The sequence below is a fragment of the Telopea speciosissima genome, chromosome 6 (assembly GCF_018873765.1).
Source record: "Telopea speciosissima isolate NSW1024214 ecotype Mountain lineage chromosome 6, Tspe_v1, whole genome shotgun sequence".
NCBI lineage: Eukaryota > Viridiplantae > Streptophyta > Magnoliopsida > Proteales > Proteaceae > Telopea > Telopea speciosissima.
The window spans coordinates 56,994,478-57,020,924 of NC_057921.1; the positions used below are offsets into that span (position 1 = coordinate 56,994,478).

Genomic DNA, 26,447 nt, shown 5'->3' on the forward strand with positions numbered 1-26,447 from the left:
AGTTAGGAATGTAAGCCCCAAGATATTGATTTTAGCACCATTGAAAACCGTACAAAAACACCAATTTTGACTTCTTGAGGATTTCCTAACCTTTGAGAATGGGTCTACACATGGGTGGCAAAATGTTGACCCATCTAACCAAGTTTGGCTGACTCAGATAAAACCAGGCTCAGACAAGAATATATATTGGGTTCGGATGATATATTTAAAGGGGGTCAGGTGCATGTTTCACAATTTGGACAAGTCAACCTGGTTTTTACCATTATATTCAGATGGGTGTCAAAATTTTGACCAAACTTTGGCCAACTCAGATAAAACCAGGTTCAGACAAGTATATATGTTGTCTGAAATTCGGGTTTTGGCCCATATATAAAAACTGGTCGGGTTTGGTTCCACATTTTGGACAATTTTCTGTATTTGAAGCATTGAGATATGAATAATGAATAGATTTTTTACAGGCAAGAGATCGTTGTTTGGTCAAGTAGCCCCTGCACCAGCACAGCACAGGGGCCAATCAGAGCGCACACAAGGGCATCAACATGTATGGGTTTTTGGATTTCACAGGAGGCAGGCGGTAATTTCACATGCTCTTGTGTGTGGGTGCAGGAACTGCGTGACTAGGAACATTTTTTTCCCATTTTTGTATGCAAGAGTGTTAGCTTGGTAAGAGGTTTGCAATCTATCTAATTGTTTGGAGTTCAAATCTTGCTAACAATCTGTTTTAGCATTATGCTATTTGATATATCCACGTATGGTGAAACCGGGTCAGACATGGACTCGCCACATGTGTAGACATTGCAAATTATCTGCCCCGGTTCCTGATGTTAGAATCTTTGCCATCTCAATTGTCCAAAAATTTCTACCAAAATTAAACTGTTTTAGTTTACAAAAGCATAGGCACATTTGCATTCCTTTTTAAGGATCTGTTACAGGAAACCAAATCTATTATATAAAATATACATATATATATATATATGTTTTCATCAAGAGAAAGCTCGAATTTACTCTCGATAAAGGATTTAAAACTCAGAATCGGGGTTGAATCAGTCTCTGACGGGATTTGGATCGAATGAGAATTGGCTGGAATTAGTTTTAAAAACCCTAAAATCAGGCAATCAGCCCTAAGATCTGAAAACATAGCGATCAGGTAACAAAAACCTAGAATTGACTGTTTTGGAACAATCGAATTCAGAATAGGCCACTGTCAATTCTGATCTGAATTGGCCAATTCGATTGATTTGATATCGATTTTTCAAACAGTGGTTTTGAGTGGCTTTGCTGGGTTATTTTGGTGCTTTATAAGATATTCGCTGTACTCAAAATTTTATGAAGTTGCTGTTTTTTTGTGAGGTAATATTAGCACGTAAATCTATTCGAGTTCCTAGAGGTTCTTGTAAGCCTTTGTTGGAAAATTCATTTTTGGGGTTAACCGTGTAAATCTTAAATTGTGATAAAATTAATATCATGCTTCATGTGGTGTTAGGGCATTCAATCCAACCTAATGGAGGAGGCACAATAACAACAAATTCAGCCTTATCTTAACTAAATGGGATCGGTTAAATGGATTTAAAAAGAAAAAAAAGGAGGAGAAAGCTCTCTCTCTCTAAAAAGAGTACTTAGTCAGTGCATAGTGTAGGTAGGGTCACAATGTATGTAATGTAGGTAACCTTGCCTGTGTTTCATAGAAAAGCTATTTATCAATTCGAACCCACAATCACTATGTTGCAATGGACAAACCTTATCCTTGTGCAAGGTTCGCCCTCTGTTCTTCCTTTTAATTTATAAATGAATAAAGATCTTGTTAGAATTCTTTTGCTGTTCAAATTGGTAAGAGGTGGGATCATGGTTTTAGGTATCGGGCCTGAATCAGCTGAATTGGGTGATCCGTATTGATATCGATCGACACCGATCTCTCTTTATCATCCCATACCTATGGAGTATGGACCGGTACATATATATCAGGGGTAAAATAGTTTAAAAAACCTGATTTTATTAAAAACAAGGGGCAAAATTGTTCTCTTTCCCATTTTTTAAGATTAAAGAGGTAAAAAAAAAAAGGATAAATTACACGTCACCCCTTGATTTTCAAACTCAGTCACTTCTTGGTTTTTGAAAAAACTCAAATCACCTCCTCTACAGTAATAGTGTTATTCTGCTGTTAGTTATTGATGTGAAAGGATTATTTTACCCTTGCACTAAAACATTAGAATTAAATTTACAGTATTACTCTTCCTTCATCTTCAATATCGGTAAAAGGTAGTTTAAGGATTTAAATTTATTTAACTGGATAACATCATCACTTAATAGCATAAAACTAATGGTAGGGACTGATTTGTCATATTGGTGTCTAAACCAGGGGGTGATCTGAGTTTCATTTGAAAACGAAGGGGTGCCGTGTAATTTACCCAAAAAAAAATGGTTCCCAGTTGCGACTGCCCACGCTTCCACTTTGACTTCAAGTAAAAGCCCAAGCCCAGATGAGAGGCAAAAGCCCATTAGGAGAAGACGGAGAAGAAGAAACGTTAGCACAAGCGGCGGAAGGAATCGAGAGACGGCTAAAAAAAGATAGGATCTGAAATTCATCAGAACTGTTTTAGGTGAGGAAGATGAGCGGCGACGGTGGTGATGGACATTGGTGGTGGTGGGCCATTGGAAGCTCCGCCCAGCTGGTGGCAGGAGTAGCTTCATACCGTAGAGGCTTCGGTGGCGATTCATGCTTCATGCCCTTCAAAGCCTTCGCTGTTGCTTCCCTCTTCGTCGGTTCCGGAGCCACTGCCTTCGCCGGATTCCTCCATGCCTCTGGCATTCACAAGGTACTCTCTCTCTCTCTCTCTCTCTCTCTCTCACCGTTGATGATTGTTTGATTTCCAAACGACGGATCCTCATCGACTCCTTGCCAATTTGCGCATAGGGTTAGGGTTTTTTAAGGAGGAACCGAGTAGGGTTCCGAGTTTCCGATTCATTCTCCAGCTTCCTAGTCGTGTTGAAATGACTATCAAGGACAGCGTGAGAGATGATGTATCGATCGTGAATACGTGATGCTGACTTGGTTGGTTTTTTTCCGTTTCGTGTGTGTGTGTGTGTGTGTGGAAGGTGGAAGATCTGAAGAAAGTGGGGTCAAGCATAAGGAATGGCCTTGGCGTGCCTCCCAGACAGTCCTAATTCCAAGCCAACGGAGCCAGAAAGCTCTCTGTCTTCTCTCTAAGTCCAAATTTTGCGGCAGGGGCAATGTTGTCAATTCACGAATGTGCAAGTCCAACCATTCCATCTTCCAAGTAATGTATGTAATTCATGAGTTTTGAGTTTTGACACTTCAATTGTACCGATAAAGATGAGGAAGGCGTGGGGTTGTTTTCTCAATCAATTATGCCAATCTTTTTCTCTTATATCGTCAGGAATTCAGGATGAGAGGTTTTTTTTTTTTTTTTTTAAGGGGTAGGACGGTAAATTCACACACTCTACATGGAGGAACCACGTGACAAAGTGGCATTTTTTTTTACACATCTCAGTATGCGCACAACACGTCCAGCCGTTGGATGTTCCCCCTGGGCAATGCCTTCCCTAAAGAGGAGTCGGATCCTAAATCCCCCCACATGACTCCCATGCCACGCATGAATTGGGAGCTTCTGGGCCCTAGTGAGCCTCAGGCGGATGGCCCCAAAAAATTATGCAGCAGCGAAGGTTTGATCACAAGATCTCGCTTCCTAAGGCTGTGTCTCATGATTCTTTTGTTTTTTTTGTTGGAGGAAAAGAATGCATGTCATGCTATGTAGCGTATCTCTTGCCTTTTTCTTATGAAATGACTTATCTGCTCTATTGTAGGAGGAGAGATATACATATGGAAGGGCTAGCATACACTACACAACCAGATTAGAAACTTAAATCTAGGCTTATAAATGGATCGGATTCGGCTCAAATACAGATCGGTTGTGATCGGATCCGGATATTCTTTAGTAGAATACGGATACCTCTAAATGGATTCGGATGTAGATTGAATTCAAATTTTCGACCATTTGTTTACATCTCTGCCTTGTGTAACCTAGAACTTCCTCCCCCTATCGGGTACAATTCACTCTCAATCCATATCTCCTAGATCATGATTCTCTTTTTCCTCATATTCTAGAACCCGTTGAATCTTCAAAAACCCTCCAAATCATTATTTACTTAATTTTTTAGGAAAAAAAACTCTCTTCGGAAGTGTGGCCTGGCCTACATCAGCACTCCCATGAGTCTATCTCTCTCTTCTCCATATGAAAGGACAACTTTGCCCCCTTTATTTTGAGGAGAGAGATAGACCCATGAGAATGTGCAAAAAACTACTTCCCAATCTTTTATTATTAAGTATTCTGTTTTTTTCAGACAGATTTTTATCGGAGTGTTTGGATTTTTTTTGTACGGACAGGGATGCGGATCGAATTTGGATTTTCGGTTATCTATTTACAGTCCTACTCAAATCCCTATTTTTTATTGGGAATGCAATTCCCATTACGCAATTATGCGGCCGGATAATGTTCTTCCCCTTTCCATGGGCATTATTGTTTGATGTTTTTTCCATAATTCTACCACATGGTATAAGATAGGCTTACCATATAAGAAACCTCACTTTTTACTACAGGAAATTAAAAACAAATTTATGTTTAAGTTTTATCAATTAAAGTTCGCCAAATACAGCGATTTGAGCAGAAGATTGCTAGCAGCAGTGCACCACAGATTTATGTATAAGATGCTTATCCATTAAAATTCGCTAACTGCTTACTGAAGAACTTATACAACTTTGAAGGATTGGTTGCTTGTGGCCAATAGATAGATCTTTTAACTTCCCAGCAGTAGGAAGAGCAGGCCAGTAATGTCTCATTAGCCAAATAATCGTCCCCAAATAAATTGGAAAATATCAAAATCCAATACCAAGCGGCTCAAATGATGATTCTAAATGCTTGACTGCCATTGCCAGGCCTCATTAAAAACCACATTCAACCCCATCCGCATTAACAAGAAATATGGATTATATCCCAAGATGGTGAGCAGCACTAAAGGGGGCAGATGTATGAATTTTTTATTTGATCTCAACATCCTAAGCTGGGACGTACGACTCCAGCATCAACTGCGCCTGTGAAGGCGATGTGATCTCAGCAATCAGATATGTGAACTTCCACTGTTTGTCCACCTTGTCTTTAAACATCTCAGCGTAAACCTTGCCAGCTCCATGAGGGCCACGGATATAGAAGTTAACCTACGAAAGGTTATTGCATATTGAGTTAAAACAAGAAGAAAAAAAATGTCAAATTATCAGAAGCAGCTTCTTTTTTCGTCGCCTGGGATGGGGTTAACAGCATCTAATTTACTAGTATCAAGGCTGTAATAGAAAGTTGTTTTGATTCACTCAAAAAAAGGCTGTGACAGAAAGTAATATCCTGCAAATTCTTATCCAGAAGGTACCTCGACATGTTCAATACCATCTTCATCAGTCCAAGTTCTATTGGGAATCCGTTGGCGAGCAGCTCGGTTTCTACTTTCCTGACCGTAGCCTGTAACTGGTGATCCAATCCTCATTCTAACCTGATAGAAGACGAATCAAAATCATGTCACAACAAATCCACATGTATTGCTGTATTCTAAAAAAGTGAGCATTTACTGAAACAATTCAAAGTCTGTGTCAACAAAAGGATACAGTAATAATCTGTATAGGGTATTTCTTATTGAGTATGGGAGTGTCAAATAATTTGTAACCTTATCTTTTTTCCCTCTTAGTATGACATTTTTTCTTTCAAATTAGGGCAAAATCCTGTCATTTCACATGTGCACTTGAAAAGCATGTGAGATGATGACAGCTCTTGAAAATGACATAATGGAAAATCACTTTTAAATAGCTTTGAAGATCCATTTTAGCCCTGACTAAAAGAACTCTTGGGAATAAAACAAGGGGCAATCAAAAAAAGGTTGCATGTTCTAAATACACCTATAGAGGTGTCATTTAGACAGTCCCATCTGTAAATGGCATAGCTGTGCAAATGGAATATATGTAGGAGGAAGGTTAAAGATCAACATCTGTAGATCAAATTTCAATTAAATCTGTGTGCCATAAGTATTCAAGTTATCTCCGATAGACCATCACCGCTATCTCCGATAGACCATCACCGCATTCCTTTTCTGACAACAAATAGAAGCAACTAACATTTGGGTCTGGATGATTATTGCCCTGTGGACTGAAATAGGCAGATTTTACATGATGGAGTATCCTACCTCCCATAAAGTCCCAGGACAGCTTATACCCTTCATGCATACTACTATGTTCTTTCTTTTGGCTACATATCAAACTCTAGGTACCAACACCACACACTAGATGAATCACATATGAATGGATTGGGATTCATCATTCCATTGACGAAACCCTAGGAGACCTCATCCTCAACCACCGTAGAAAAGGAATGTGTTCTACCATTCATTGCTAGTCCATGCATATTATTACGTACCAAGAAGTGTTTCAAAACTTCTTCTGGAATGCAAATTCATTCAAAGCATCACAGGGATGGTCAGGGTTCATTCCTTGGACTTCACGAATGAAACCAGGGATGACTCTAAAGCACAAGGCTTAATAAATAGATTTCATAACAATGGTTCAAAACTTGGGGTTTCAACTAGCAAAAGGAAATCAGGATTAAAACATTTGGACTTCAAAAATACATTGCCTTCAACAGACCTGACTGTCATTCTGAACCCTTTCCAGAGCCTTCCCAAAAATCTTGTACCTAAAACAGATCATGGATGTAAGGATGTTAACTAGTCACTTAAAAAGCAGAGAGAAAAACACTCCTAAAATCCCAACATTTCATCAGACAAATTAGTTAGAAACCTTACTCCTTAGGCTCAAAAATAAGCTCCTTGAAAACAGCATAGCCAGCAACTGCTGCAATACCAAGTCCTACAAGTATGATAACACTGTATGATGCACCTTCTGCAAAGGTCACCGGCTTCTCTGGAATATTGTATGTGGGGGCATCAAAAGGATCATCGACTGTAGATATGTCCTTTTTGTTCTTCTGGAGGAAGTACAGGTGCACAAATGATGTTAATTGAGATCTAAGATTCACAATTATCGGGCAGTAAAGAACATTAAATTTTATAGATCCTTCGGATAACAGTTATTGTGATAATTTATACCAATTACTATTTTTTCCAAACATTTTTTTTGTGGGGGGGGGGGGGGGAGCTACTAGCAAAAAACCATTTTTTTGGGTGCACCCAGTGCACGAGGCTCCCACCACTATGGGGTCTGGGGAGGTTCATAATGTATGCAGTTTTACCCCTACTAGCAAAACTGTACTAACTGAAAATAACAACTGAATGTCATGTGGAGCTGTAAAATATGAAATAATATGTAACTGATGTATAAATAAGCTCTTTAGTTTTAGTTTACATTTCAAACCTCTGGTGGGGTTTGTCCTGATGACTGAGAAGCTGAACTGGAAGCAAGGGATCTAGCAAAGCAAGGAACTGTTTCAGGTTGTCCACGGGACTTCACAAGTTGGAAAGGAGTCAATGAATTAACCAGACACTCTCTGCTCCACCATCCTCTGGACAAAATTGGATTTCCTGTCAATCAACTACTTTTACATGTTACTGTCTTTCAATAAATTTTCCTGAGGAACCACAAAGAAAACTACAAGATAGCTATTACTGAACCAAAAGTATCTTACAAAATCATTTAAGATCCTCAAACTAAACATTGAAAAAGGAAATGTAAAACCAAGGTTTCAGGTATCGGGATCTCATCGTATTAGCCAATCCACATCTGTATGGTCCGACACTGATCCATTCAAGACTTGCCAATACCTCAGAGTATCAGCCAAAGCTTGAGCAGGATCCAGACAGATAGCCTGCCCAGTCAGATGGCATCACAAGTGCCATATTTTCAATCCTTGTTTTAATCTCAACTTCATCATTGAATCATGCCACTTAGTTCTCAGGTTCAATTATGCAATAAAATTCCAGTCAGCGTCACTATTAAGCTGGACTTCCACCGAGCCCCACACAGGGTAAGGACTGTTGATCTAAGCTACATGTATTGCACAGAGATAATACTGTGTTTCACAAGTATCTCCAGATTTCCACTCCTATAGGATTCACAAAGTTCTCACACAACAACCCAATTTCAACTTCGACACACATAGCTGGGCAACATGGCTTATTATTGTCCAAGTGCTCTAAATGGTCCAATCTGTAAAGATCATTAAGCAAATATACCCTTTCTTTTTTCCTTTCCTTTGAAGATTTTCAGATATCTACATGCAACTTTTATTTGTCTTCAAGGAAATTAAGCTAATAACTGGCACAGATATGTTAAATTCCATATAATAACACTTCATGCCTGTGTCCAACATCAATAAGATTGCCTAGTGGAGCCATAAGAAATTACAAATTAAAACAGAAACCACCAACTTTTTACTAGGTCAGTAAGACAGCTGTGCCATCATTGTTGCTAATGCTTCCAAAGCCTATCTCCAACTATTAGGATTTTGTTTCAATCACAGAAAAACTGGTAGGGGATAGATAGGATGAACCCTAGGTTCAGATTACAGACCCCTGTAATAGGATCTCAAGAAAACCCGAAACCAGAAATTAGGTCAACATTAAAGTCAAAGTCAACCTTTTTTGATGGCACCCAGATTCTGCTCAATAGTAATACAATGTTAGAATAGATAAACCCCAAAATATGCACATGGTCAGATTTGGTCACGTCCAACAGTATTCATGAACCCAACCATTTTAGGAGGTTGTCAAGCAGCGATCAGCCTTATGTTGGCAAACCTTGGGTTTCTGGGATGACCTTCAATGCCCCAAAATATGGGGAGGATCTAAGGGATAGATTCCCTTTTATGGGTAATATTGATTTCAGCTAAAAGGGCCCCAAAACAGGGCTGCAGCCAGCTTCTATTTGGTGGTTTCCTGCTGTGATTAAAAACCATTAATAACAGCACTTAACAACAGTAACAGTAGATGAAACACTTCCCAAATTTCAAGTTAAATCAAACTTGAGCAATCACAAATAGCAGTAGATGAAATAACACTTATTTGGAAAAAAAGAATAACAGAACATAGAGAAGAGGATACAACCTTTGATTTCCCACCAACAGGCCTAGATAAGAATCTCTCTAATCCTTGAGTTTCTCACTCCTTACCAAGTCTCACAACAGCTTACTTTCTCAACAGCAAAGAGGCAAAGTCATAGCTTCATTAATCAAAATTGTTTGATGGCCAAATAGTCTATAATCAGTTTATTTAAAAGAAAAGACTCCCTAGCTATGTAAGAAACTTGTCTAACCAAACTTACATATCAAATTGGAAACTTAAAACAAAAAAAGGACATTTAGAAGTGAACCCTTTACACTAGGTAAAGATCTTAGACTGAAACTAAACAACACAAAAAGAAATAACTTAAATAAAATAACTAGCTACTAGCTAATTTTCGTAGGACTAGCTTCTACCCATATTATAGGCCCATTACAAACACATTGAAACAAAATCCCAACACATACATAACCAAACCCAAAGTTTATTTGCATTAAAATAAGCCCAATTATGTTTTATCTGCATCAAATACACAAGATTAATATACCAAAAGAGGAATCCTTCAACTCATTTGTGCACAAACTGGTGAGGCATCAGCAGATAGTAAAGGCACCCATTTGACAGATCAACCTAGGAAATCTCTATGATAAAATTTGAGATGATGGATGGTGCTAACCATCTAAACTATTCAATGATCCTAGCTTGCTAGTTGTTACACTTTTGGCTATAGTTAAAAAGAGTGTTGCTGAGTGGATGAGAAGTTATCATTCAATTAGGTCATACTTTTGACCTAATATCTCCTACACGGGTACTAGGGAACATCAAACAATGAGTCCCCATTGCTATTATCTGCACCAGGGGATCAATCACTGTGATTGTCAACGTTTATCCATATCTACGAGAGAGAGAGAGAGAGAGAGAGAGAGAGAGATGCAGTTGCATGTGCATGGCTGGACCAGCATGATCCGATCAAGAGACCTAGACCGAGTCAAACCAGATCCAACCAGAATTCTGGTCCAATAAGAGATGGTTGGGTTATTTTGTAATTTTATAATATTATTAATTATGTTAGCAGATTCATAGTAGATAGAGACAAGAGTTAAAAGTTGGTTTTGGTTTTAACTTTTGTTTTAGAATATGTGTAAGAGCCCTTTTTTCTTTTGTTATGTAGATGTATGTAATCCCATAGATTGGGTACAGTTGAATTAAAATTTGGATGTGAGTAACCTTCATGGTTGTGGGGTTGGGAGTCAGTGACTAGGTTGGTCAACCATTGATTCTTTCTTCTTCTACTCCCTTCTTTTCTTCCATATTCCTGCAATCTCAGTTACAACCCTTCTTCCTTCTTCCTTTCTTTAGTTCTCCTACTCTTTTATACTCCCGTCTTAATTTTCTTCTTCCTTCTTTTGTTCTTTTTTTCTTTCTCTGTTATTCTGTTCTGTATATGGCTGTCCTAGACTTTGGGAATGAACTCTTTGGGGATCCATCAGTTTGGGCTAAGATTTGGGGGCCTACTTCCCTACACTAGGGCATTCAAACCCTCGATCCTTGGCCTTTGATCACAACTCTATTGTGATATTCGAATAGAACTCAGAACTGGTTTTCTCCTTTCCACCGGACCTAATTTTAGTTTTTCAGATTAATTTTATTTTCCTGCTGTTTAATCTTTCAACTTACTAATTGTTGAGTTGGAAGACCTAAGGGTGTGGAATCTAGGCTTAAAATTTGAACTAGATTGGCCTCATATTGACTGAGTTCTGTGAATCGAAACCAGCAGAGGTCTCCACTGGTTTCCTGTTCCTATCATGGGAGTTAGAAGAAGACAAGCTCCTTATTACATTAAGACCCTATTCTTTCTTACTTAAAATCCCACATCTTCTAACTTCACTTCTGTTTTATTTCTACTTAATTTAAATTCCCAGAAAAGCCCTCCTAAAATCTAAATTACTGTTTTGCCGCAGAATCCTTTATTCCTTATCATAGAATCCTAAATTATTTCATAAATTACAAAAGTGTCATTTCTCCCTTATATTTGGATTTATTTACTCGGGTGCGAAGATAAGTGGTTTTAAGTGGGTTTTGGAACCCGGGATTGCATTATAGAGAGAGAGAGATGCAAAATAGAATGCAATGAAAATTAGAGATCCCAACATACCATATTTGCCGCCCGTCTCCTTAAGGAAAGGACTACTACCAAATACATTGACATCAGAGACAAACAGTGATTCAACATAAGTTGCAGGACCTTCTGTCCCCAGTGCACCCTGCAGATAAAGATGGGGAAAAAGAAAAGCATTCAGTCTCTTTTTTTTTCCCTTTCTTGATGGAACTCTTCTATATGTGTCTGGGGGAAGGACAAACATATGTACTGAAGGCAAAAACAGTTGTTTCATGGTCTCTTCAGAGGCACCAATATGTCTGGAAAAAAAATGCATACCTTACGAATTCTGCTGGGATCAACACTAGTTTTACTCACACAACCAGACTTCAACACCACCTGCAATTACATTGTCATCATCATCATCATCATCACATACATACATACATACATACATACATACATACATACATACATACATACAGATATATATACCTAGTAAAGAGATAATCATTGCAAGCATAGAGACATGAAAATGAATAGCCTTACATTTATAAAATGCATCATCATAAACTATAGTTATAACTTATCGTTTTTACCAATCGATATAAAATATTTCATCCTTTATTCTTCCACTTAAGCAAAACCTTTTCGCTCAGAGAATAAAAGTAGACTGTTTTCTTTCCTCCTCTAGGCCCCTCAAATGACAAGACAAAGGTTAACTTATTTGTCTACCAATCATATTCTCTCAAGCAACTAAATCAAAGTCCAAACCACACTTTTGTAATGGTTTTGATCCTCATTGAAGCCAAAGTGAAATGTTAAATTTTTAAATCTTTCTATTAATCTGGCAAACATACTGTAGAATTTGAATATGATGCTAAAGTCGGTTGAAATATTGAAATTTCAAAAACTTAAATGTTTTTATTGGTAATTCAAAAAATGTAAAACTGCACAAAATATATATTTTTTTAAAAAACAGGGAGCCATGCTCCATCTACTGCTAGTTTACCTTTGGATGCACCATCTAATCTTTATGTAAGATCTTCTGAATCTCCTACTATGAGGAAACACTTACAAACACAAAATTCACCCAGAATGTGGCAGAATTTCTAGCAAAAAAATCTAAGACATGGAGTAGATCAATTTATTAAGATATAGCACAACCAACAGTTTGATAATTGCATTAGTTGTTAAAAACAGGCATAAAGCATAGTGGGGAAAGACAGCTCTAAAGTTTGACCAATTTTTTTCTTGTTCCAATTCTCTATTTCTCTCTGTGCATATTGAACCACAACCTTCTTATTACCATTCACAATAAGGGCACTTTGTTAATTCCTCCATTTCAACAGTTTGATGACCTACATATTCAAAAGGCTTACTTTTCAAGATGCTCATTAGAGTAGATCACACCAAACTCTGCCTCGCAAAGCTTGCAAGGATACCAATGAAAGTTTTTGAGCAATTCAATGACAAAACCAACTCAATCTCGTACCTGACAGAAGCTATTCTCTGAAACTAAGTACATTGCAGCAGATGATAAAGTTTTTGAAGCTCTGAAAGCAAAGTCCATTGCAGAAGAAAATAAATTTTTTTGAAGTAGAACAAAGCCAGACTGGCACCCAATTTTTTCTTCTCTCCAAAAAATGCAATTTCTCCACAGAAGTCAGGATAGCACAACCCCTATAGCGCTTGGTCGGGAACTTAGTTGACTATTTACTTATGAAGGCTTTTCTGGCTTCCCCTTCATTCAAGTAGATGGAGTGCCATTTCCAGTACAGCATAGTTGAAACCTTGCATTTATATAGAAGTTAACTGTGTAATCGTGTGACCCCATATCCAACTATCCAGAATTGGCTGTGCAATTTTTTTTTTACCACTCCATTTTATTGTCTAATATGCCATCAGATGAGGAAACCAAAGAGGCAGTTGTGAATATGAATGCAGATGGGGCCAGGGGACCTGATGGATTTTCAGGTCACTTTTAAGTTTCCTGCTGGGACATTATCAAATCGGATCTTGTGCGGCTGTGAGAGAAATTTTCTTAGGAGGCAACATTCCGGAAGCAGTCAACTCAACATTGATCTTACCACTACCAGAAATGCTAACCCAAGTCCATCTTGTTTCAAAATTCAATCTTGACAAGTGTTTCTGATGTAGATTAGTAGAATCGGTTGATCACCTACTTCTTTACCATGAGTTCACTTGTAAATTGTTAAAGACTTCATTTACTTTTGGTACGAAATGGATGCTCCATAAGCCTTCTTAATTTGTTCCTGGCTTCTCCAGCATCAATATTTGGTTCTTTTTCTTTTTCCAATACAATTATTGCAATTGTGAAACAGATCATTTTCTTGGGATCAAACCCCGTCTTCACCCTTCTTCTTCTAATCCTCCAACAACTCTCCAAAAAAACAAAAAAAAAAAAAAGAAGGGAAAAAGGACTTTATCAAGAAGCATGGCTCCTGCGCCCAGAAACAGTATGGGTCGAAATGACCACCTTCCCTCTCCCCCTCCCCCACATGAAAGATGGAAATCCCGCCCCAGCGTGCTCCCATTGGTCCCCACACCATGCTCCCGGACAGAAAACTCTTCCCCCCCAAAAAAAATTATGAAACAGATAGCAAATAAGATCAGGTCTCTACTTTTAGTAATACTAATTATTCTAAAAATAAAAAGATTAAAACATTATATACTCTATATTTCTTTCCTTAGTTCCACATTTACACTTGGATGGTAATGCTTTTTGTGGTTCCATAAGATTTTGTGTGGCACATTAGTAATTGATGTTGCCCTCCTTCTCAGTTATTTAAACAAAAAAAATAATAATTTGTGTATCCATAGCAAAAATTAATAATTTTTTTGGTTACCGAAAAGTATTTTAAAAGAAGAAGAAAATAGGAATACCAGTAAGTTTAACTATTGTTCTCTGAATATTGGGAGGTTAGGTTGCGGGGAGGGTTTTGTTTGCAATAAAAATTTTCAATAACAACAAAATGTGGGATTCAGAACTTCAGAGGTCCTACCTAACTGCTGTTTAACATAAAGCTGTGAATGAAAGTTAGCAACAACTAACAGAGAAAAACAAGAAGACGAAGTAAATTCAATGCAAACAAGGGGAATCACGAAACACCCATACCCTTTTCACCGACTCAGCTATTCCGATATCAACCACATTCCTCCCCGTTGCCATGGATGAATAAGTAATGGAGCCCACATCGGACATTAACCTTTCCTGAGACAAAACGCCCGAAGAACACGACCCCTTTGGAGGTTTAAGCATGAAATACCATCTGTTTTGCTTAATCAAAATAAAGGGATTCACCCACTTTGTGCTTAATACTGTGCATCTTCACTGATAAGAACAATTGTGAATTGCTGATTCTCTGTAATCGCCACCGGCCACCCCAAACTCCCAAAGTCCTAAGGACCTGAACAGTTAAAATTGAAGAAATAAGAAAACGAAGTCATTCGAGTAATTGGAAGTTGGAAGTCGGAACAGCCAAACAGAGTGGTTCCGTTCTTAATGCGTTAGGGTGCGCAGGTTCAGGGTGACCAGAACCAGACGAATCAGTGAAGAGAAGGCAGCTCGGGGCCTCAGGTTGGGTCGGGTGTGATAGCCGGTTTTGGACCCGTCCAAGTTTTGGCTGGTGAAATTTTTCGTAGGGTTGTCAATTGGTAGTTCAGTCCCTAACCAAACCAACAATAACAAAGGAAGGTTCGGGTTTGATCGGTTTCGGCTTTGGATCGGTTTGGATATTGTTTGACTCCCTTCTCTCTTATCGGTTTGTTATCAGTTTCGGTTCAATTTGGGTTTGGTTTACCTTGTGTATTTGCATAATTATGGGAAAAGCATGCTACCGGCACGTGATCCCTACGCCTAGACATAGGGCCACATGAAATGATAGTCGTGATCCCATGGAAAGTAGAAATATTTGAGGACATGATTGTCTTTTTGCTTGACCCTGTGTTTGGGCGCAGGAGCCACACATCGCACTCGACTAGAATCACTAGATAACATCCTGTTTCCCAAGCATTTTTTAATAATGTTTATTTGGGTTGGAATTGGTTTTTTATTGATTTGGGTTTAGTTCGGTCCAATTTTCATATTCGGTGCAGTTTTGGTTGGTTTTCAATGCAATCCGATTTTAGTCGATTCTACAATATCCCAATCTAAAAACCAAAGCAATTTTTTATCTAGTTACACTGGTTTGGTTTCGTCTAGGGTTTGACTTTGACATCCGTAACTCTTTGTGGCTTGGTTCGAATGGAGTCGAACCTAAACCTACTTTGCCTGGTTGAGACATGGTTTAAAGAATAAGTTAAACAAAAAAAAAAAAAAAAACTGTAATAGATGAAAATATGATACAAATAAGAAACTAAAAGTATTTAATTGTGCTATATGGCTGGTGCAATTATGCTTAAATATGAGCTTGGTGGTTCTAATTTTTACATTGTGTGGGTCTATGTCCCCAAAAGAGAGTGATTTTGATTTAATCTGGTTTGATTGTTTATCTTTTCCAATTTTAACAAGGGTCGATATTCTATGTGTTGCATCGCAGGTTGCGCCTAGATACATAGGAACAATATTTTCGTCATTCAGGGTTGTGGAATGATCATTTCGTTCATCCCCATGTGTCTGGGCACAGCCAGTGCTCCCGGCATAGAGAACATTTTCCTTTTTAAAAATTATGGCGGTGCGTTGGCTATTAAGAGGAATTCCATATAACAGTCACAAATCAAATCCACATAAGGTTGTCAATTGGTTTGGTGTTTTTAGTTCAGTTTTGATTCGGTTTAGCATATAATACGTATAAACCGAAATTGTAACGAATAAACTCGATTTAAATCGATTCAGATACGGTTTACATAATTCTTTTCAAATTTGGTTTAAAAGAAAATACCCAAATGGGATATGTGAATGCCTGATGAGGCCCATGAGGCCCAGGTACAAAGGCCCATGAGCGCCTTAGAAATTAGATTAAGGGAAAGCGAAAATCTGAATATTCGAATAAATTTGCGTTATTCAGAATTTAGATTGAGGGAAGGCGAAAATCTGAAATTCCGAACACTCGAAGGCCGAAGCCCTCCATGAACAAAAGGAACCTAAAAACTCGTGAAGCTTCTCAAGCAGCATAGGTGTGGCATCTTCATCATCTCTGATCATTAATCAGTCTCATTCCTTTTCCCGTTAGGGTTTGCAAACGGTTCTTGTCCTTGCGAGGTTCAATCCTAAAGCTCATGGAGAGGAGAATGTCCCTCGAAGGAACTTCGTCCCCCGACTTCGTCGATGGCGTCAGAGATAAAAGGTCTATTCTATCTTCGGTGCAACCAAATTACGACAGCGGAGCTGTTAAGGTACAATTTTATTTCGAGTCGTTGATTTGATGCATTTGCTAGTGTTTTACTGGTTTAGAAGTTTGATTTCCTTGAGAAGTTCATATGAACTAGTGATCTGGTGACACACGACGGTGTAGTGTTTCGTTTTATTTGATTTTATTGTTTTTTGAACTTGAATTGGTAGAGTTCGCTTTGGGTGGAGATTTTCGACATTGGAACCCGTAAATCATAATTCGAGTTGTAAGACAGTGAATAAAAAAGAACTAGAAAACTGAGAACTACCGAAGAATTCGCTCATTTTAGTTTTTTTTTTTTCAGAAAAAAAAAGAAGCCAAAGGTACAGTGGCCAGTAAAGAGCTCACAAAACTGGGTTCAGTATGGTTATTCATGATAGAACTGGTTTCGCTTAGGGCATTAAGAAACATAGTTTCTAAGTGGCGACGCTTAATTAAGCTACCTTCATACTCTTCAACTGAACATTGAATTGATTAGTGGACTGTGTACATGTAATATCATATATTGCTATACTGTACTAACTAGAGAATAATTTATTTCAGATTGGATATTTGTTTGCTAGTCGTCATATTATGTCTTATATAGGTATATAAGGTGCTAATCATGATTCCCTCTTTCAGGAGGCATTGAATCACTTAGCATCAATTGATCTAATTGAATTGTGCAATGAGGCAAAAGTTGAGCGTTGTCGGGCGACTAGAGACTTAAGGAGCTGTGGATGCTATGTGGAATATGTGTTGAACTCATGTGGACATGCATCACTTTGTGCAGAGTGTATTCAACATTGTGATCTATGTCCAGTTTGTCGGGCTCCATTACCAACAAATGGCGATAGAGTCCGGCTTCGTCTTTATTATGAATGCATAGAGGCCGGTCTTATCTCCAAAAGATATGATGATAGTTTTCAAGAGAAGGATGGTGACAAGCACTTGTCATCCGATGTTGAACGCCTTTATTGTTTGTTTGATGTTGCCTTGGACAACAACTTGGTTTCTTTGATCTGCCATTGTATCCGTTTTTTAGATTTTTATTACATTTCATCAACGGTCATGACGTTATGAGTTAAGTAAGGACATAGTTGAACTTGTATTTGTTAACGGCCATTGCCAAGATTTGCTGGCTGAATACATAGTTCACTTTGCTATCTAGTTCTTTTAACTTTAGGAAGGGGACCAATTTTGTGCATAAACATTGACTTCTGGTTGACATGCTTCGTATTTTTTTAAATTGCAAATTTCATTCCTTCCCAAAAAATTTGAAATTTTTAGGGAAGTTTACCTTTCCCCCCCTTCTCCCCCCCCCCCCCCTAATGGAGGATTTTACAAACTGTAAATAAAATATAGTATAAAGGACATCCCAGTGCACGAGGCTCCCGCTACTGCAGGGTCTGGGAGGGGCAAACGTACGCAGCCTTACTCCCTGCTTTGCACGAGAGACTGTTTCCAAGTTTTGTACCCACAACCAACAAGTTGTAATAGCGCAACTCAACCATTGCACCAAGGCTTGCCCACTTAAATAAAATATAGAATGAAATATACAATTTAAAACTTACCTTCATTATTGACCAATCTGTAATATCATGGGAGTTAGCAATAGTTTTATGGTATCATTAGTAAAAATGATCGAAGATCAACTTTTTAGGAGTTCAAAATTTTCAGAGTTTTATCACTTTGAGAAAACTAGAATATTTACTTTCCCCCCTTTCTTAGTCATTTCATAATAGAAATGTTTTTTGGAATTGTTGAGGAGTACTGTGGCAGGTTTTGTACATACATCCATCACTTCTTATTTGTAAGTCCAGCTTTATCTTGAGTTCTTAACAAATCCAACAGATGTTACAGATGTTTGTATGGATGAAAGTGCTGTGTCCAGTGATCCAATGATTGCTTTTCTTTTGGATGAAGTGGTTGTTAAGGATTGGTGCAAGCGGACTTTCAGAAACATCATCACAGATCTTCAGAATATTTGTATCCTTGAATGGTTTATTTTATTTGCTTTCACTTCTGATCCCAGAGTTCCTTTTGTGCCGATTTATTCTCTCATAGGCTGTAGAAGCTTATGCCCTTAGCATCTTTGACAGATACTACTCTCGAAATAGAAGAGATGAAAAGTAAATTAGATTTACTTCCGAAGTTTGTATTGCGGCTTACTGGGGTTTTCAATGTTCTTGAAGTTTTGGAATCGTCATTCAAGGGAACTCTTTCTGCACAGTTTCATGACTTGCATCACCTTCAGGAGAATGTATCAAAGGCAAAGCAGGTGTAATTACATGACGTTCTTGTAGCATTTGATATTTAATGGATGAGTATATGTCTACTGTTTACAAGTTGAAATGCTGTTGTTTGTTTTACTTCCAGATTAAGTATGATTCTGTACGTCCATTGTCTTACTAGTATCTGGGGAAACATCCTAGTTGCAATCTTTAGCTGGATTTGTTCATAAAAGGAAGGCAAAAAGATCTTTATCTGGATTTTGTACTTTGATCCCTTCAATTGAGATGCTGTTGTTTGGAATGGCTTTTTCTTAGCTGGATTTGTTCATAAAAGGAAGGTAAAAAAATCTTTAGTTGGATTTCGTACTTTGATCCATTCAATTGAGAATCTGTTGTTTGGAATGGCTTTTTCATTACCAATATGATAAACCTTTTCCTGGAATATTTCAAGTTTAGGTTTAGGCCGTTCAGTTAGAGTGGAATGCATCTAACGAGATGAGCTCCATGCCACACGAGAGAGAGGCTTGAATATTTCAAGTTTAGGTTTAAGTTGTTCAGTTAGAGTGGAATGGATCTGACGAGATGAGCTCCGTGCCACGAGAGAGAGAGAGAGAGAGAGAGAGCAACCCAGTGCACGAAGCTCCCGCTACTGCAGGGTCTGGGAGGGGCAATGTACGCAGCCTTACCCACTTCTATGCAGGAGAGGCTGTTTCCAAGTTTTGAACCCGCAACCAACAGGTTGCAATAGCACAACTTAACCGCTGCACAACATGTATAAAGTATGCTTATATGAGGTTTTATTCAATAAATTTCTTTAGAAGGTCCTAGGATGTTCCTGTTAAATATTATGGATTTATGGGCATGAGATTACTGTACAAGTAGAATAAAAAAGAAAAAGTACTGTTAAATATCTATCAATGGGATCTTCATATACATAAATCAACCTAATTTTCTTATTTACTTATGGAACATCAGTTAGTATGGCTCATACTTATTTATGATAATAGACTCACTCAACTCCTTTTTTTTTTTAATCTTGATTTTAATTTGTTCTGACATATTAATCCGAAACAGCCTCTCTGTGAAACGGGGGTAAGGCTGTGTGAACATTTGCCCCTCCCATACCCTGTAGTAGCGGAATCCTCGTGCACCGGGACGCTTTTTTATATACATTTATGTGACCTTTGTATGCTTTTCTGATTTTATGGGACTGTTTCCAAGAACTAGGGCATAGAATGGATCAGATTTCAGTCGGAGCTGAATTTGGACCCAATTCTGGTTGATCATCAAGGATCCAAATCCAACTCGGATCCATGATGGTGGATGCGAATCAAGTACTGATTCCTAATGGGTCATATATGGATTGGATATGGGTTAGATGTGGATACATAATTGTAATCTCTGGTTTCTTTTATACCAAGAATATATAGGGACTCTACAAAGAACGGCCCGAATCTGGATCTGAATCCGTTTATTGAAGTCAGATGTGAAATTATGATCCAAACCTGGATGAAACAGTTTTGAATGTGACCAGATCTCAGATCTAAACCTCTTCATTATATGCCTTCAGAAAACCCATATACGCTTTCTCGATGACCCCATTATTTTCTTGTTAAATGTTTTTGTGCATGGTAAAGGAGGTTTTGATTTCTGTGCATTGATTGTATCATTAACTGCATCAGAGTAACTGGATCTTGTGTGTAATTTGTTAGGTTCTTGGTGTCTCTGTGCATGCATATATGCTCATGTGTGCAGGCATAAATTGTGTTTAAAGAGTTCCCTGTTGTAATTCTTTTTTCGTGGTTGGCACTTATGAAACTTTTGTTTTAGAAATAATTATCTAGGGAGAAAGTAGGCAAATTGTGATTTCGTCACAGAGGTCTGTGTGTAAGCTGGATTTGTACACTTTTTTTAAAAAGTAAAATCTTTCACTATGATTTTACATATCTTTTCTTTATGGAGATATACTTAGTCATGTTCCATTTAAGCCGTTGCACTGTTACATAATAAAATGAATGTTCCATATAACAAGGTGGTTATACTTTAGAAGTGCTAGATAAGGTGTCCAATTTTGATTAAAACCTCACTACAGTTCTCGGCTGACGACCTTTGCTCTGCGTAACTTTGTTGTTCTCAGCATTTGGAGATCATGAGTTGGTGTATAAGACATCAGTTTCTTGAGAATGTCAGGTCACGTTATTCCAATGTCACTGCGTGGCGCTCTGTTGTCTGTGAAAGGAAATCAGCTGCAATTAAGCGTTCATGGCCACAGTCAATAAATAAATCTGCTGGACAGGGTGGATCCACTCTCTTCATTGAAGATGCACTGTCAAATCTTGTGGTAGAACAGGGATATGGACAGGGAATTGTAGAGGACGTAGAAGTTACATCCTTGCAGAAGGATGGGGGTTTTTCATTCTTTAGGTCTAAAACTGAAGGGGCTGAAGGATGCTATCCCTTTGAAAATTTACGAGCTGGTGCAGATATACTTTTTTTACATGGAAACTCCGATATGATAGAAGCAAAGCGAGCTATTGTATCCTTTTCTATACCCCTGTGTTAGATGCTTATGCTTATGGTGCTAATGCACAAACATTTATAAATTATTTTCCTCTCTTTCTTTCCCTTGACTTTAGTACAGTTTCTGTACTACTTGTATGATCGGCACTGGACGATGCCTGATGAGGAATGGAGGCATGTAGTAGACGATTTTGCTGGTAGCTTTGGTATAACCAGGCATTCACTACTGGAATCCTTGACATTTTATCTTCTTGATGACCATACAGTTCAAGCTTTGCAGGTATTCTGCTTAAGATATTCCTGCATACTCATGGACTTGACTTCAATACATGGTTACATTAAATTCCAATTGAATGTGTACATGATGTCCTTTCTTTCCCCTATTTATATTTTATTTACTTCAAAGCTTAACTGTTTCTTGTAATTAGAGAAGTCCATGTTTCGTAGTCTGATTATATTTTTATTTTCCATTCATTAGGAAGCTTGCCACCTTCTTCCGGAAATCGCTGGCCCAGCAATGCATCCGAAGATCACACGAGTTCTGCTAGAGAGGCAAAATCCTGATGCTGCTCTGATGGTTTTACGGTGGTCTGGACTTGATGCATTGTGTGCGTATGCAAATACTGAACATGGTGAACTGCAATTAGTCTCACTTTGTGAAGCGGTGACTGCTGTTCGGGTGAGAGTTGAATGTGGACTCTTAACTGAAGCCTTTATGTACCAGAGGACGCATTGCACGAAAGTGAAGGAACATAACTTGAAGCATGGTTCGTTCCTGGCCTTTTCGAAGGGTTTAGAAGGTCATCTTGAGACTTGGGAAGATCAAATGGAGGCATTAGTATCAGAAATTTGTTTTCTATGTATACGAAGGAATTTGGTTGATCGAATGATAGAGTTGCCATGGAATTTTGATGAGGAGAGATGTCTCGATAGATGCCTCTTGGAATACGCCGCTGAAGACCCTTCAACTACTGCTGGTAGCCTTCTTGTTGTATTCTATCTTCAGGTAACTGCTTAGTACCTTTAACCTGGAAATAGGTCGTCTCTTTGTGTTGTATCATGTATGTTGGTTTTTACAAAATTCCCTTTTGGAAGAATTTCTTGTTAAATATCTTTCTTGATGAAGCAGTGCAATATATGTAAATGTCTTGCTGTCTTTTTCCCCTCTATTGTTCATACTCTTTTAATTGCAACGTGGATAATGTGGTTCCAATATATAAGATCAGTACCAACAGAACAGGATTGTAAAAAAGAGAGAAATCCCAGAATTTAGGAGAAAATTCACCAAGCAAAATCCAGAGGTCAGAAAGCTCGATAACCTTGGTCGGGTGGTCATCTTATGGACTAGAATAAGTGCTGAAAGATCAGCAAGATCCAAGGGTTGGATCTGCTGAATCTGACAATTCCTTGTTGGAGTAGGAAACTTCACGTTTGACTAGTCAACTGATCTTTTCGGCATCTGGGTTAGCGTCTAGGTGACCCAAGGCGTTGGAGGGGGTCCAGGTGCAAGGAGGCACCAACATGGCGTTCAAGGCACCTGCACGCCTAGGTGATACCTTGACAACTATGATCGGGTTTTTGATTGCACATCAACACTAACAAATAAATAATCACCCCTGAAATCAAGCTCAACAGAACTCTAAAACATAGTTTCTTGAATACCCACTCAAAATGGCAAGTAAAGACTCCAACTTAGATTAGGAGTATAACATTCAACCATCAAAATCAAAACATAACAGGAAGGTGTTAAAGAAACTGACCGAATAATATTAGAGAAACCAGAATGTAAATCAGACCTGTTGGTGATCTTTTACCAGAAATCATCACAGTAGGAAAGGTATATCGTGGTTACTGCAGGTGGTTCTGCTGCAAGATCTGGTAGTACCACTACTGTACCTTGAATGGAGTTGATAATATAAGAGAATAAAAGAGCTGCAACCTGGGCTTCCCACCGCAAAGTTTGATTGGTGTGGATTGGTGGTGACACCTTGAATCACCACAAGTCAAGTCACTGATTCACCACAGCCAAGAGAACAAATTCTGTAGAGTAAAATTGTGGGCTGCAATTGCTGCCTCGTCTTTTATTTATAACAACAACTAATTGACAACTTGAAACAAACTAGGATACCCCCTAGCCAACCCTCCTTACAAGCAGTCCCATCCTCTTAAAACTATATGAGAAAATAAGATTACAACTTAAAAATAACAACTGAAATTGAACCACTGGTTCAAGGACTGAACCAAAACTAATTTAAAACAACTTAAAAGAAAACAAAGTTGACTCAGGCCATGTTAAGCCTGTTCAAACCAGAATTGGGCCACATTAGGCCTGGTTCTTTTTGGACTTCCTATGCCGGTAAGTCTTCAGTTCTACATCAGTGGAGCATCATGGCCTATTGTTATTATCTGGAATCCAAGCATCGGATAGCGTGGATGGTTGTATTGTCTGTGTGCATAATTCTTTTGAAGACTTATGGTGACATACTCGTGACACCAGCATCATGGCCCTGCTCCGGGTTAACCCCCTGGACTGATGTCCTTTAATCATGCCATGACCTATGATACTGTGACAAACTGAGTGTGGAATTTTCTATCTGATAAGATGTCCTTTTTCTTTCTCTTTTAGTTGGACTATTCACAAAGGAGATTATCCCATTGACTTGTTTTTCACAGCGATTTCGATACATTGAGGCATATCAAGTTGATCGTAAACTTGAGAGCTTAGAGCTGGACTTCATCTCAAAAACTTCTATTGATGAGGCTGCTATATCAAGGATAAGATCAATGCACCACTGGAGAGGAGGATTGGTTGTAAGTAGCTTTTGACTAAGGTGCTTTTTAATAATAGTTTTTTAGATTTTTTTTAAGAAAGAAGAGAAGTCCTCTCAAGAGAAATTGGTACTCAGATGAAATAGGTTCTCGACAAGGGAAAGAATAATGTAGGTTTTTGTGATTGCATATTTTTTGTAGAACAAACACTCAGTTCAGTTGAAATGCAACTGAGATTTTTTGAGTTGATTCATCAAATAGGCTCAAATCGACCAATAAGAGTTCTTGAATCTTGTAGCCTTAAAAAAGGAATTAAAAGAGGATGAGCTTCTGAACTGCCTTTTTTTGGGGGGTGGGGGTGGGGCAGGATAAATGCATTGAGTTGCTGCCGGAAGTACAACAGAAACAAGTGAAGGCTGGAAGCTGGCCAAATATTGGTATTTTTGATTCTAAAGAACTTGAAACATCTGATCATCCGGAGGTACAACAGCCCCGTTCTACTGGCTTGCCCTCTACTGCTGATTCCCTTATTCTTCGGAATGATCGTACCATTTCTCCCAAGGAAACTTCATCTTTTGGCACTCCAGCTAAACTTGGTGGATCATTTAGTAGTTCCCGCTTTGAACTTAATTCCTATTGTCCTCCATCCGTTCTCAATGGGAGATTCCCTACTGTTATTGGGGGTCCATCAATTCCTCACTACAGAGACAATTTGGATTCAAGTCAGAATTCTGCCAGAGAACAAAGGCCTCAAACTAGTACAAGGCAGAAGTTCAATTTTAATGGTACCCCACCTTGTGGAATTCGCCTGGCTAGTCAAAGTCATTCAACTTCGAAAAATTTGAACAAAGGTTCAATGAAGGTTGTACAGAGTAATTACCTTCAAGATGACCAATTTGATGAAGTTTCCCCTGGAATGGAACGAAATGGGTTCATTAACCATGTGGAAAATGCTCGCCCTTTGTATCCTCGTCGAGTTACGGCTGATCCGATGACTACACCTAACAACGACTGCCGCTTAAAAGATTTTTCCTGTGATTCAGGCCCCACTTTGTCTGGGCAACCAGCTGCATCAGATAAACAATGGTCTATGATTTCCCCGGATGATCCAATGGATGTCTCTTGGAGGTTGGTATGCTTGTGTTTTTTGACTCCTGAAGTAGAAAATCTTTGTAGCTTGTTGAATTTATCCGACTGATGCTTTTATTGTGCCATCAGCCTTGGAAATAGAAACTCAGCTGTTGAGATCATGGACACACACAATGGGCTGAGGTGGAGGTCCGATGAAGCCAGCGAAGATGAAGAGGAACCAAGCCCCGAGATAATTTTTGGTGGAGCTTCCTTTGTGATGCCTGCAAGGGGAAAGAGAAAAAGCAGGCTTTCCAGAAGATGAAGGTTACACCTGTTTGCATGCATCTGTCGTCCTCTTTCATATTTTGTATTACATATCAATCACTCCAGTGGGCCTTACTGTGCGTGAAGAAAGCAGCTTTTTTATCACAGATGGTCTGGTGAGAGCATGATCTCCTTTTTTTATCCCCGAGGTTGGTGATGCAGTTCTGATATATATCCCCAGTTTTCAAGGGAGTTCACTTGGTACCATTAGACATATAAAGTTACTACAGGCCTTCAGTCGAAGTTTTATGCTACACATGGTTTATTAGGTTAGAGGTGAGGGCTTTTAGATTGGCGAGCTAGCCCTTTGGGGAGAGCTTGGATGGTAGCTCAGTTGTCAAGGACCAATACCTCACAATTAAGAGGATATGAGTTTAACTCTTCCGAGGATTACCTATCAAAGATAAAAAAAAAAAAAAAAAAAAAGAAAACAGCAGGAGTATTGGCTACATTTTTGTACTTTTAAGTGTTTTTAAGAGGCTACCTTGTGGGGAGGAAAATTGTATCATATTTTGTTTCCTTGCAAATTTATTTTGGGTTTATAGATCATCCTTTTGATTTGCTACATGTCAATTTCATAATCCAACTCAAGTACTCAACCATATGCCCCTTTATTAAATTTTTGTGTATTTTAAACTGTTTTAATTGTTATGCTCATTTTCATTCTTGGCACCCCTTTGAATTTCCCGATTAGAAGTTCTGCTTAACTCCCTATTTGATAAAATGAGGTATCTACAGTAGCAATCACAAGGGATCTGGCTCCTCTCCAGGGAGCTCAGTGCCCACTGCCCGGGGGGCATCCAAGGTTTGGGTTGTGTCGCATGTATCTTGGCACAGATCTAGGGATGTGTGCGGCACAACCCAACAGCTGGATGCTCCCTGGACATGCTGGGCTCCCTGGAAAGGAGCTCAATCCAATCATAAGGGTGGCTCATTAGAGTGGATATCATGGTCATCCAAAGATAGATCGGCACTGCATCTGTAAGGAAGAGAAAAAGAGAGGGGAGGGGGTTGGTGTTGGCAACAAAAACA

General features: G+C 38.6%; 2 protein-coding genes and 1 pseudogene across 3 annotated transcripts; 2 read left to right on the forward strand and 1 right to left on the reverse strand.

Moving 5' to 3' along the window:
• Positions 1 to 2,569: 2,569 nt before the first annotated feature.
• LOC122665163 lies at positions 2,570 to 3,194 on the forward strand. The gene is made up of 2 exons (XM_043861239.1): positions 2,570 to 2,813; positions 3,094 to 3,194. The coding sequence occupies exons 1-2, from the start codon at positions 2,607 to 2,609 to the stop codon at positions 3,160 to 3,162; spliced, it is 276 nt and encodes a 91-aa protein (XP_043717174.1). The 5' UTR covers positions 2,570 to 2,606; the 3' UTR covers positions 3,163 to 3,194.
• A 1,653-nt stretch (positions 3,195 to 4,847) lies between these two features.
• On the reverse strand, positions 4,848 to 15,471 carry LOC122665969 (annotated as a pseudogene).
• Positions 15,472 to 16,344: 873 nt separating this feature from the next.
• Positions 16,345 to 25,713, forward strand: LOC122664613 (E3 ubiquitin-protein ligase HOS1-like). 2 transcript variants are annotated; one of them, XM_043860509.1, is made up of 10 exons: positions 16,345 to 16,522; positions 17,140 to 17,527; positions 18,352 to 18,486; positions 18,588 to 18,778; positions 20,869 to 21,267; positions 21,373 to 21,531; positions 21,730 to 22,257; positions 23,925 to 24,062; positions 24,388 to 25,148; positions 25,239 to 25,713. In XM_043860509.1, the coding sequence occupies exons 1-10, from the start codon at positions 16,406 to 16,408 to the stop codon at positions 25,411 to 25,413; spliced, it is 2,991 nt and encodes a 996-aa protein (XP_043716444.1). In that variant the 5' UTR covers positions 16,345 to 16,405; the 3' UTR covers positions 25,414 to 25,713. The 2 variants fall into 2 exon arrangements, with proteins under 2 accessions (XP_043716444.1, XP_043716445.1); XM_043860510.1 differs by having other exon boundaries at positions 18,600 to 18,778; positions 25,239 to 25,712.
• The last annotated feature ends 734 nt before the right edge of the window (positions 25,714 to 26,447 follow it).